General features: G+C 39.2%; 3 protein-coding genes and 1 pseudogene across 3 annotated transcripts; all 4 read left to right on the top strand.

The window, feature by feature from the left end:
* Positions 1-402: 402 nt before the first annotated feature.
* Positions 403-2,290, top strand: LOC113360553 (annotated as a pseudogene).
* A 1,120-nt stretch (positions 2,291-3,410) lies between these two features.
* Positions 3,411-6,579, top strand: LOC113316356 (receptor-like protein kinase FERONIA). Its single transcript, XM_026564556.1, has one exon. It carries the CDS (start codon positions 3,783-3,785, stop codon positions 6,330-6,332), a length of 2,550 nt encoding a protein of 849 aa, XP_026420341.1. The 5' UTR covers positions 3,411-3,782; the 3' UTR covers positions 6,333-6,579.
* A 2,113-nt stretch (positions 6,580-8,692) lies between these two features.
* On the top strand, positions 8,693-11,566 carry LOC113316314 (receptor-like protein kinase FERONIA). Its single transcript, XM_026564528.1, has one exon. The coding sequence runs from the start codon at positions 8,892-8,894 to the stop codon at positions 11,451-11,453; it is 2,562 nt and encodes an 853-aa protein (XP_026420313.1). The 5' UTR covers positions 8,693-8,891; the 3' UTR covers positions 11,454-11,566.
* A 469-nt stretch (positions 11,567-12,035) lies between these two features.
* LOC113316329 (chlorophyll a-b binding protein of LHCII type 1-like) lies at positions 12,036-13,166 on the top strand. Its single transcript, XM_026564538.1, has one exon. The coding sequence runs from the start codon at positions 12,112-12,114 to the stop codon at positions 12,913-12,915; it is 804 nt and encodes a 267-aa protein (XP_026420323.1). The 5' UTR covers positions 12,036-12,111; the 3' UTR covers positions 12,916-13,166.
* The last annotated feature ends 308 nt before the right edge of the window (positions 13,167-13,474 follow it).

The following is a 13,474-nucleotide window of genomic DNA, read 5'->3' as shown; positions in this document are numbered from 1 at the left end:
AGTCATGGACACTTTCTGCAAGGATTCAAGGAATCTTTCACCATCCGGACCCCTAGATCGGTAATCTTATTAACTTACGGCGAAATCAACAAAAAAACTTGGATTCATTTCATCATCTTCGTAGTGGATGCAGACTACTTAAATCTTTTGTGTTGTGTGGTGCTTGATTTCATATCTTGATTATTGGTTATAACACTATGTTAATTAAGAGGTTCTGCTAATACATTTTTGCTTATATTTGTAGCTACAAATATTGAGCATCTATCTCAAAATTTGACTTCTATTGTACTGAATCTTTCCATAAAGTGATGAACAACACCAGCAAAAATCATATTCTATTCCTGTTCACTCTCTATCTCTCATTTCTAATCTATCAAGTTTCTGCTGCTGACAGTTCAAGGTATGTTCCACTTGATAGCATTCCCTTGGACTGGCACAGAAACAGAAGCTACAGATGATATGACATGGGAAAGCAATTTTGGTTCAAAATACCAAGCTTCGGAGCTGACTACCTCAGAATCTTATAACGCTTCTCACCAAACCTGTTCAGTAGCTGATGTACCATACATGACAGCACGATTTTTCAAATCTGACTTCACATATAGTTTTCCTGTTGGTGCTGGTAGGAACTATGTTTGTCTTCATTTTTACTCATCGCCCTATGGGAATCTGAGTGCCTCTAATGCTCTCTTTCGGTTTCAACTGGTGCCTATACTCTCCTTAGAAACTTCAGTGTATCACTAACAAGTGAAGCTCTGCAAAATGATGTCATTGTCAAGGAATTCTCTGTTAACGTAGATGAAGGAAGACTGAACATTACCTTCGCACCATCCTCAAATTACACCAATTCCTATGCACTTGTGAATGGGATTGAGGTAATGTCGATGCCAGATATCTACAGTTCTGCCAATGGAAGTGCTGTTATTGCTGGCAAAAATGGAGTTTCTCTCACCATAGGTAATACTACTGTTCTTGAGAAAATTGTTCGATTGAATGTCGGTGGGAAAAAAATCTCTCCTGGGGCAGATACTGGATTGTTTCGTTCATGGTCTGATGATGAATCATATATTTTTTACAATTATGATCCACAGTTTGGTGTGACGGATTCTGCAGATTCTATCTTGGCGATTAAATACTTTCCAGCATTTCTTCTTATGTTGCACCAGAGAGTATCCATAGGACTGCTCGAACAATACAACCTAACCAGAATAACAACTTGACTTGGGTTTTCTCCATTGACCCTGGTTTTCACTACCTTGTAAGGCTACATTTCTGTGAGTTCGACTAAGAGATCACTAAGGTCAACCAAAGGGTGTTCCAGATTTTTCTTAATAATCAGACTGTTGAGTATCAGGCTGATGTTATTGCCTGGACTGGAAATGCTGGGAATGGTATTGCCTTGTACAAGGATTATGTTGTGCGTGTTCCGAAAAGGGGTCCGCAAGTCCTATATGTTCAGCTACAACCTAATATAGCAAGTAAGCGCAAATATGATGGTGCAATCTTAAATGGTTTGGAAATCTTCAAGGCAAATGATACTACTGGAAACCTTGCCGGACCAAACCCACTTCATACTCCTGTTAAGCAAGAAATAATCCCAAGCAAGTATCTGCCTGCAATTTTTGTAGGTGTTATAGGTGGAGTGGCTGCTTTATATCTACTTTATGTTGCTGTCTTTGTGGTATTCCGAGAGGAGAAGCAAGGAGATTCTGGTGCCACAGGTCGGCCATCTTTGCATGGAAATTCACATCCTCCAATTCCAGGAAAAAAGAAAGCTACCCAAGGTTTTGCTTCGCCAATTTCTTCGGATACTTGTCATCACTTTTCATTTGCTGAAATTACAGCTGCGACAAGCAACTTCGATGAGGCTTTAATCTTGGGTGTTGGTGGGTTTGGAAAGGTTTACATGGGTGTAATCAAGAATAGGACTCCCAAAGTTGTCATTAAACGTGGAAACCCTCTGTCTAAGCAGGGAGTAACTGAATTGGGATTCTGCGACACCAAATCTCAAAATATTAGCTACTCACTGTCCCTACTTAATTCATTAAATAGAGAAAATACCTATATCAGCATATATGGCTGAGAGAAAAACCCACAGATTCTTGAATTTGTGGTGTTCAACCAATGAGATACAACAAAAGTCTAGCCTTTCAATTGGCACACTTTCAGAATTTCATTTGGAGCCATTACAGGTCTAACTCTAATAGTGCGGATTCAAGAAAATGAAGGACTGGTTTAGTTCTCCTAGCAGTGATTTTAGTATCCTCTGTATTTTCATTCAAATACCAACAGGAAGTCCTCTAACAAGGAAGTTGTAGGCACATTTGAACAATAAAAAGTAATGCAGATTTAGTTGTACCTGCATTTTATTTGGTGTAGCACCATCGACAAGCTTCAGACCCCAAAGTTTCCCTGACTCGATCAATTTTTCAGGTTCTTGCAGCTGCTATGCAAGCTTCAGTTCCCTGAAATTGATTAATTTAGCAGATAACAAGGAAGAAAATGTTGGTAAAGTTTGCTACATGTTGCATGCAGATGCTTCAAATTCATCAGATATGAAGCATTGTGAGCAAGTTTGTGGCACTTGTACAAACTATTAAAGGAAGAGTATGAATACCAGAAGATGATATAAAAACATCATAGCTACAAACCTTTTATGATATCTACTTTCTGAGCTTTATCCTTAGAAACACAGCATCACCATGCCCTTATGCCATTTCCCTAAACATTCTCTCTAAAAACCAAAATTTCTCATGAGTTAACACAGCTCATATTTCTATGCATCAAATCCAAATGACTCTTCCTAGCTCGCAACCGAATCAAATTAATATGATACTACACCAAATCTTTGGGATATTTTGTCAATCAGTGTTACTGCATCACTAAAATGCCCAAAGGAAAGAAAAGGCAGGGAAATTTTGTTGAACTTATGACCTTAAGGAGGATTTTGGCTTTTAACTTTGAATTATTCTTGTTTGGTGTTTTCTAGAGACAACAAAGTGCACTAGCAGCTAGTGCTTGGTCCAAAATAGAAAGGAAAGAACTGTTGTAAAAAGAATACTAATCCCTTCCTTATCAGGAAAATCTTCAAACAAAAAGAGACTCCAATCTCAAGACAAGAGAGGCCGCATCATCATATTCCACACAATTTGGTGACCAAAAGAAGATGGAAACTAGACTCACTCAAGCGAGCAACATGCTGATTAAAGAAGATACCCATGTTCTTATTTTCACACGACAGACCAAAAATAGTTAAGGTGTGAAAGCATCGAACGAATAGAAAAACGTTGGTTTAGCTGTTGCATACTGCATGTGCCCCTTTTTCTTTTTGACACTTTCCTTGTAAATGTTCTTGAATAAACTTGTGTGTTAGGTGATATTTTTATGAGTAATGATACTAATTAACATGTGGTGCTAAACTTTAATAATTGACAACCTATTATTGATTATACTAATCGAGATCTATTACAGCCCGATAAGCACTAATCTACGATTAAAAAATAAAAAGACACAAAGAAACAAGGATTTTCCAGGAGCCAGCCGAGCCCCGTGTTACCGTGTAAGGGTGTCATAGGCATAAGAGAGTGAGGCAGAAAAAGGGGCTAATGTTTGTGTTATACTTGTTAATCTTGTTAACTTACAGTGGAATCACTTCATTGTCATCTTTGCAGTGGATGTAGCTGTCTGTATGTATGTTTGAGTGACCGATTTCATTTCTTTTTCAATATCAAGCATCCTATCTACTTTATATTTTGAGTTGTATTTTTGATTCTTGAGTTTCCATGAACAACACCAGCAAAAATGGCGTTTTATTCATGTTCAATCTCTGTCTCTTCTTTCTGATCTATCGAGTTTCTGCTGCTGACAATTCAAAGTATGTTCCACTTGATAGTATTCTCTTGGACTGTGGCACAGAAACAGAACCTACAGATGATAGGACATGGGAAAGCAATTTTGGCTCAAAATATGCAGCTTCAAATCTCGCCACGTCAAAATCTTATGAGGCTTCTCAATGGAACCATTCGGTTGCTAATATACCTTACATGACAGCAAGAATTTTCAAATCTAAATTCACTTACAGTTTTCCTGTTGATGCTGGTTGGAAATATGTTCGTCTTCATTTTTACTCATCGAGGTATGAGAATCTGAGAGCCTCTAATGCTATCTTCTCGGTTTCAACTGGTGCCTATACTCTCCTTAGAGACTTCAGTGTATCACAAACCAGTAAAGATCTCAATAATGCTGTCATTGTCAAGGAATTCTCTATTAACGTAGATAAAGGAAGACTGAACATAACCTTCATACCCTCAAATTTCACCGATTCTTATGCACTTGTGAATGGGATTGAGGTAATGTCGATGCCAGATATTTACAGTTCAGCCAATGGAAGTGCTGTTATTGCAGGTGCAAAAGGAGTTTCTCTCATCATCAGTAGCACTACTGTTCTTGAGAAAGTTGTTCGACTTAATGTTGGTGGGAAAAAAATCTCTCCTGCGGCAGATACTGGTTTGTCTCGTTCATGGTCTGAGGATTCACCGTATATTTATGCTGGAGAGACGGATTCTGCAAATTCTAGCTTGGCAATTAAATACCTTCCCGGCATTCCTTCTTATGTTGCACCAGAGAGTATCTATAGGACAGCTCGAACGATGGGACCGAGCCCAGTTGTTAACCAAAATTACAACCTGACTTGGGTTTTTTCAGTTGACCCTGGTTTTCATTACCTTGTAAGGCTACATTTCTGTGAGATCAATTCAGATATCACTAAGGTCAACCAAAGGGTGTTCCAGATCTTTCTTAATAATCAGAATGTAGAGAATAAGGCTGATGTGGTTGCATGGACTGGAAATGCTGGAAATGGTATTGCCTTGTATAAAGATTATGCTGTGCGTGTTCCGAGAGGGGAAGGCAAGCAGTATCTATCGGTTGAGCTACATCCTAATATAGCAAGTAACCCCAAATATTATGATGCCATCTTAAATGGTTTGGAAATCTTCAAGGTAAATGATACAACTGGAAACCTTGCCGGACCAAACACAATTCATGATCCTGATGAGCAACACATGGACCCAAAAAGCATTGCAATTTTAACAGTTGTTGTAGGTGGAGCGGCTGCTATGTATCTTCTTTATATTGTTTTCTTTGTGCTATTCCGGAGGAAGAGGCAAGGAGATTCCAGTGCCACTGTTCGACCACCTTTTTGGCTTATGCGTTGTCTCTATGGTAATTCAACTCTTCAAGTTTCAGGAAAAACAAATGCTACCCGTGGCTTTGCTTCGTCACTTACTTCTGACACTTGTCGTCACTTCTCATTTGATGAAATCAAAGCTGCTACAAGCAACTTCAACGAGGCTTTAATCTTGGGAGTTGGTGGTTTTGGAAAAGTTTACGAGGGTGTAATCGAAAATGGGACTACCAAAGTTGCCATCAAACGTGGAAATCCTCTCTCTAAGCAGGGGGTTCATGAATTCCAAACAGAAGTTGAGTTGCTTTCTGAACTCCGACATCGCCATCTTGTATCCCTGATTGGGTACTGTGAAGAGAACTGTGAAATGATTCTTGTTTATGATTACATGGCTCTTGGAACGCTACGTCAACACCTCTACAACACCAAAAACCCTCCCATACCTTGGAAGCAAAGGCTTGAGATCTGCATTGGAGCTGCTCGTGGCTTGCATTACCTCCACACAGGCGCCAAACAAACAATCATTCACCGGGATGTGAAGACAACAAACATCCTCTTGGATGAGAAATGGGTTGCGAAAGTTTCAGATTTTGGGTTATCAAAAATTGGACCTTCGTTGGATCATACGCATGTCAGTACTGCTGTGAAGGGAAGTTTCGGCTATTTGGATCCAGAATACTTTAGGAGGCAGCAAATAACAGAGAAATCAGATGTCTACTCATTCGGCGTCGTATTGTTTGAGGTCATTTGTGCAAAACCAGCACTCAATACAACATTAGCAATGGAGCAAGCATGCTTAGCGGAATGGGCTTTATACTGCCAGAGGGAGGGCATCCTCGAACAGATAATTGACCCTTACTTAAACGGCAAAATAGCACCAGAGTGCTTGAAGATGTTTGGAGAGATTGCCGAGAAGTGCCTGAATGATAAAGGAATTGATCGACCATCAATGGGGGATGTTCTTTGGAGTCTTGAATGCACCCTACATTTGCAAGAGAACATGGAAGGAGATGGTGGAGTTAGTGGCGACGTGGATAACGAAGAATCGCCATTTACCAAATACGAAAACAATAATTCTGATGCCATACCATCAGGGTCCAATGGGAGTGGAAACAATTCATGGAGCAGTGGAGTGCTACCGCGCTAAGCACAGCTAGCGACATTGAAGAGTGAGGATTCCTATGGTTTAACTTAAGACCTAGTGTTGTATTATTGCACGTACTAAACTCATTAAGGTAAATCATGAATGGCAGTGAGATAATTAAGCGAATTAAGGAGAATTTTATCAAGCCTTCTGCAGAATCTGCACTCTGTAAGCTGTTGTAATTTATTGTTAACATAATTTATACTGAATTGTTTAGCAACACTATTAGTCTGCTACTACTAGTCTTGTACTGACTGCATAAAAAGAGAGTTTTTATTCTATCAATCCCTTCTCTTATACTAGGAATTTTCAGTATGTGTTAATTGACTATTCCAAATTCCTTTTTTTATCTGAACAATAAAAAGTAATGCAGATTTAATTGTACCTGCATTTTATTTGGTGTAGCACCATCCACAAGCTTCAGACCCAAAAGTTTCTCCGACTCCAGTTTTTCAGGTTCTGGCAGCTACTGCGCAAGCTCCAGTTCCCTGAAATTGATTTACCTAGCAGATAACAAGGAAGAAAATGTGGGTGAAGTACTTCCACACACAAAAGGCTTACAGTAATTTCTAGTAATTATGTTAAGAATTTAAGAATCATTTGTTAGATTAGTTAAGTTTGTTACATGTTGCATGCAATTTCCCAAACAATCAACCATTGAGTGCTAAGTGAACATATACATATTATCAATTTCATCGGATATGAATCATGTTGAGCAATTTTGTGGCACTTGCACAAACTATTAAAGGGAGAGAACGAAAACAAGAAGCTGATATAAAAAAATCAAAAAAATAAATCATAGCTCCGAACCTTTTGTTTACGCTATCTACTCTCAGAGCTTTATCCTTATAAACACAGATAGCCGTGTCCTTTAAATGTCCATGCGCATCGAATCCAGATGATTCTTCTTAGCTCGCAACTGAATCAAATTAACATGATAATATACTAAGTCTTTGGGACATTTTGTCGATCAGTGTTGCTGCATCAGTAAACAATATTTGCATAAATCAGCAATAAAATCCACTAGCATCACATGATTACTCCTGTTATCTAGCAGATTGTAATCTTAATTAGTCCTTTATGATTGGATCTTATTAAACCATGGACATGGAGAAAACTGATCGCTTGATGGAAATGGAAGAGGAGAGGGGAGAGAGACCGTTAAATCCAAGGAAAGAAAAGGCAGGGAAGTTTTCTTCTTTCTTTTTTCATTTTTAAAATGGTCCGCCGGAGGGATTGAAGTCACACCCCTGGGACGAAGAGGATTTTAAAGGCTATCGTACTCCAATAGGGGTGGCTTTACTTGGATTCTTAATGTCCAAAAAAGTGGTTATGAGATATCCTAACACATATACAAAATGTTTAGATTACCCTTTAACTAGAAGTAATTTTACGTCCAGGTTTGGATTAATTCCAAACGTAGAATTTTATTTGCATGTAATTTTACGTCCAGATTTGGATTAGTTCCAACCGTAGAATCTCATTTTACGTCCAGGTTTCTTTTAATTTCAATCGTAGAATCTAATTTTACGTCCAGTTTTCCTTTAATTCCAATCGTACAAGTGATTTTACGTCCAGGTTTGGATTAATTCCAACCGAAGAATTTTATTTGCATGTAGTTTTACGTCCAGGTTTGAATTAGTTCAACCGTAGAAGCTTATTTTACGTCCAGGTTCCTTTTGATTCCAACCGTAGAAGTGATTTTACGTCCAGGTTTGGATTAATTCTAACGGTAGAATTTTATTTGCTCAAGTTTGAATTAATTTCAACCGTAGAAGCTCATTTTACGTCCAGGTTCCTTTTAATTCCAACCGTAGAAATGATTTTACGTCCAGGTTTAGAATATTCCCAACCGTAGAAGTGATTTTACGTCTAGATTTGGATTATTTCCCACCGTAGAAGTTTAAGAGTATAGTGGAAACTGAACTTTAGAAAATATGGAAACTAGACTTACCAGAGTAACTTCCCAGCTAAAGAAGATAAACACCCACTAATTTTAGACCACCCACAACACAGAAAGTAATCTAGTTTAAGGTGAGAAAGCATCAAATACATTTTCCGTTCCTCGATTTTTCAGACAAAGAAAACACTGCTTTCCCTGTAGTCGTTGTCCCCCTTTTTCTTTTTGACATCTTCCGATGTCTTATAATGTTTTTAATTATACTTGTTTTTGGTATTTACTCATGAGTAATGATACTGACATGTGTTGCTAAACATTAAAAAATGGCAACTTATATATCTTATCACACTAATCGAGATCCATTCCAGCACGATTAGCACTAATCTTATTAGAAAATAATAAGACTCAAAACACTTCTGCTGTTACTTCCAGGAGCTAGTTTCTGCTGTTACTTCCAGGAGCTAGCCGAGCCCCTTGTAATGTGAACAGGCATAAGAAGAGTTAGAGTAACAGGATCTAAACAAAGAAAACAAGGATTTCTTATGTTTATTAAGAGGTTCAGCTATATTTTTGTTTACACTTGTAGGTTATAGCTACCAATTTTGTCAAGCATCTATTTGTGTACTTCAAATTTTGAGTTGTACTGTTCTGCAATTATTTCCATGAAGAACACCAGTAAAAGTCATCTTCTTTTCATCTTCACTCTCTATGTCTTATCTCTGATCTACCGAGTTTCTGCAGCTGACAATTACACGTATCCATACGATAGCATTCTCTTGGACTGTGGCACGGAAACAGAAATTACAGATGAGACGATGTGGGAAACCGATTTTGGTTCAAAATACGCAGCTTCAGAGTTGAACACATCAGCACCTTACAACGCTTCTCACCGTGGGCGAACCCCTAATGTTCAAGAAATACCTTATATGACGGCAAGAGTGTTCAAATCTGAATTCACTTATAGTTTTCCTGTTAATAGTGCTGGTTGGAAAAGAGTTGTTCTTAATTTTTACTCATCATCGTACGGGGATCTGAGTGCCTCTGATGCTATGTTTTCGGTTTCATCTGGTGGCTATACTCTCCTTAGAGACTTCAGTTTATCACAAACCAGTGAGGTTCTGAAATCTGATATCATTGACAAGGTATTCTACATTTACATAGATGAAACAACAGTAGTGAACATTACCTTCACACCATCCTCAAATTACAACAATTCCTATGCACTTGTGAATGGGATTGAGATATGGTCGGTACTAGATAATATGTTCAATTCTACTAATGGAAGTGCTTCTGTTGTGGGTGAAAAGGGAATTTCTCTCAACATCAATCCCACTAATGCTCTTGAGATGGTTGTTCAGCTGAATGTTGGTGGGGATGATTCCAGGTATGAGAGAGATAGTACATGGTCTGATGATTCATCTTATATTGTTGAAAAACAGACTAGTGCTACGTATTACGCAAATTCCAGCGTGGAGATTAAACACCTTTCCAGCGTTAATTCTTATGAATCAGAGGAGAGTATCTATAGGACCGCTCGAACATTGGGATCTCTCCCAGATTATAATCAGAATCAGAACCTGACTTGGGTTTTTTCAGTTGACCCTGGTTTTTATTACCTTGTAAGGCTGCATTTCTGTGAGATCGATCCAGATATCACCAAGGTCAACCAAAGGGTGTTCCAGATCTTTCTTAATGGTCAAACTGTTGAGGATCGGGCTGATGTGGTTTCATGGACTGGAAATACTGGAAATGGTATTGCCTTGTATAAGGATTATGCTGTGCGTCTCCCGGAAGGTGAGGGCCAGCAGGATCTATGGGTTGCGCTACATCCTAAATATTATAATGTCATCTTAAATGGTTTGGAAATCTTCAAGGTAAATGATACTACTGGAAACCTTGCTGCACCTAATCCAATTCATACTCCTGTTCAGCAACGAATTCTCCCAAATGTTCCAAGTAAGTCCAAGATTTATCCTAAAATTATAATAGGTGTTGTTTCTATGGTGGCCGCTTCATGTCTTCTCTGTGTTGCTTTCTTTGTGGTATTCCGAATGAAGAGGCAAGGAGATTCTAATGCCAGTGTTCGACCACCTTTGTGGATTATGCGTTCTGTCTATGGCAACTCACATCTTCCAGTTTCAGCAAAAACGAACACAGACAGAGGGTATGCTTCATCACTTTCTTCGGATACTTGTCAGCACTTCTCATTTGCTGAAATTAAAGCTGCTACAAGCAACTTCAGTGAGGGTTTAGTCTTGGGTAATGGTGGTTTTGGAAAGGTTTACAAGGGTGAAATCGAAAATGGGACTATTAAGGTTGCCATTAAACGTGGAAACCCTCTATCTAAGCAAGGTGTTCATGAATTCCAAACAGAAATTGAGTTGCTTTCTAAACTCAGACACCGCCATCTAGTATCCCTAATTGGGTACTGTGAAGAGAACTCTGAAATGATTCTTGTTTATGATTACATGGCTCTTGGAACGCTACGCCAACACCTCTACCATACCAAAAACCCTCCCCTGTCATGGAAGCAAAGGCTTGAGATCTGCATTGGAGCTGCTCGTGGTTTACATTACCTCCACACAGGCGCCAAACAAACAATCATTCACCGGGATGTGAAAACAACAAACATCCTCTTGGATGAGAAATGGGTTGCCAAAGTCTCAGATTTTGGGTTATCAAAAATTGGACCATCTGATGATACGCATGTCAGTACAGCTGTGAAGGGAAGTTTCGGCTATCTGGATCCAGAATACTTCAGGAGGCAGCAAATAACAGAGAAATCAGATGTCTACTCATTTGGCGTTGTACTGTTTGAGGTCCTTTGTGCAAAACCAGCACTCAATCCAACATTAGCAGATGAAGAAGTATGCTTAGCAGAATGGGCTTTAGAAAACCAAAGGGAGGGCATCCTTGATCAGATAATTGACCCTTACTTGAATGGCAAAATAGCACCAGAGTGCTTGAAGACATTTGGAGAGATCGCTGAGAAGTGTCTGAGTGATAAAGGAGTTGATCGACCAGCAATGGGGGATGTTCTATGGAGTTTAGAATACGCCCTAGAGTTGCAAGAAAACATGGAAGGAGGTGGTGGAGTTCGTGGCGACATGGATAACGAAGAAACACCGTTTACCAAAGACGAAAAGAAGGATCCCGATGAAATATCATTAGGGTTCAATGGGAGCGGAAACAATTCATGGAGCAGTGTAGTGCTACCGCACTAATCATGATCAGTTAAGAGTGAGGACTCTTCTGTTTCTCTGCACTATGTAAGATTATATGATTTATTTCTAACATAATTTATACTAGGTTGTTTATCAGCACTATTGGTCTACTGACTGCATAACATTGCAAGATAGACAATTTTTTAATCTATCAATCTATTCTCTTATTAGTTTTATGACTAATACCCATAATTCTAAGTGAAAAGTTAAAACCCTCTTCATTTCCTTGAGGTCACTACTTCTTACGTAACTGGTGAATTTTCACACCTTGTAGATATTACTCTCATCCTTCGTGGATGGGATAGTAACTGATTTGGGATTTTGCGACACCAAATCTCAAAATATCAACTAACAATCCACATTCAGATTTTTATCACTCACTGTCCCTACCTAATTCATTATCAAGACAAATTATCTATGTGAACATATATATTACGTGGCTGAGAAAAAAACTCAGGGATTCTTGAATTTGTGGTGTTCAACCAACAACCAATGACACACTAGCAGAAGATCTTCATGGATAGATATATCTAATCCATAATCCAACACTAGTAGCCTATATAAAGAACCTGAATTGCATCAACTCACCAAATCAAACTACCATCTACAGTAATCTTTCATTTTCAAGCTAACAAGAAAAACATATCTGACGGCAACCATGGCTCTCTCTTCTCCATCATTTGCAGGGAAAGCTGTGACTCTAAACTCACAAACAGAATTCCCAACCAATGCTAGATCTACTAGCAATGGTAAGATCTCGATGAGGAAGACATCCGCAAAGAAGCCTGCTGCTTCTTCAGGAAGTCCATGGTACGGTCCAGACCGTGTCAAATACCTCGGTCCCTTTTCTGGTGAGTCTCCTTCTTACCTAACTGGTGAATTTTCTGGTGACTATGGTTGGGATACTGCTGGCCTATCAGCTGACCCAGAGACCTTTGCAAAGAACCGCGAACTTGAGGTGATCCATTCAAGGTGCGCGATGCTAGGCGCTTTGGGCTGTGTCTTCCCCGAGCTCCTTTCTAGAAATGGAGTCAAATTCGGCGAAGCAGTTTGGTTTAAAGCTGGATCTCAGATTTTCAGTGAAGGAGGACTAGACTATTTGGGTAATTCCAGCTTGGTTCATGCACAGAGCATCTTAGCTATTTGGGCCACACAGGTCATCCTAATGGGTGCTGTTGAGGGTTACAGAGTTGCCGGTGGTCCACTTGGTGAGATCGTTGATCCACTTTACCCAGGTGGCAGCTTCGATCCGTTAGGCCTTGCAGAGGACCCAGAGGCATTTGCTGAGCTAAAGGTAAAGGAATTAAAGAATGGTCGCCTGGCTATGTTCTCCATGTTTGGGTTCTTTGTTCAGGCTATTGTGACTGGAAAAGGTCCTCTAGAAAACCTTGCAGACCACCTTGCCGACCCAGTGAACAACAATGCTTGGTCATATGCTACCAACTTTGCTCCCGGGAAGTGAGCATAAGCGTAACAAAGGCAAAATGGTGTCTGGCTTCCTACTTCTTTCTTAATATCCTCTGTACATTCATTTAGCTTGTAAAATTGTGTAGCGCGCATGTCTGCATTTGGTTTATATACAGTGTTTCTGTCTATGGTCTAGTTTCTGTACCTCGTAAAAATGCAAGGGCGATCTGGAGATAATTAGGTTCTCTACATCGAAACATGTATCACTAATACAATCCATTTTTGAGAAAATTCAGAGTTTATATATCTGATTCCAACTAAACTACATATATTCCCTATATTTTAGAAACAATCAAGCGGTTCAATTATTGTGTTCTAGATTGCAAATTGTGATAGGCATTCTGAGGAGTGTTCTAAGTTCTAACTCTCTTCATCATGAGCATTATTATTACCAGTGGATAGAGGTAGCATTATTATCATGAGCATTATTCTAAGTTCTAGCATCGACTGCCCATCCAGCTAAGCCATAGAATCCCATATAAAATCAGACAAAGGATGAGATATACTTGAACCAACAAATTCTCTGACCTTACCATCTAATTCAACCAAACTGG

Source organism: Papaver somniferum, chromosome 1 (genome assembly GCF_003573695.1).
Source record: "Papaver somniferum cultivar HN1 chromosome 1, ASM357369v1, whole genome shotgun sequence".
Taxonomy (NCBI): Eukaryota; Viridiplantae; Streptophyta; class Magnoliopsida; order Ranunculales; family Papaveraceae; genus Papaver; species Papaver somniferum.
Note: the sequence above shows the minus strand (reverse complement) of the source record. Positions and strands in the feature narration are given on the sequence as shown.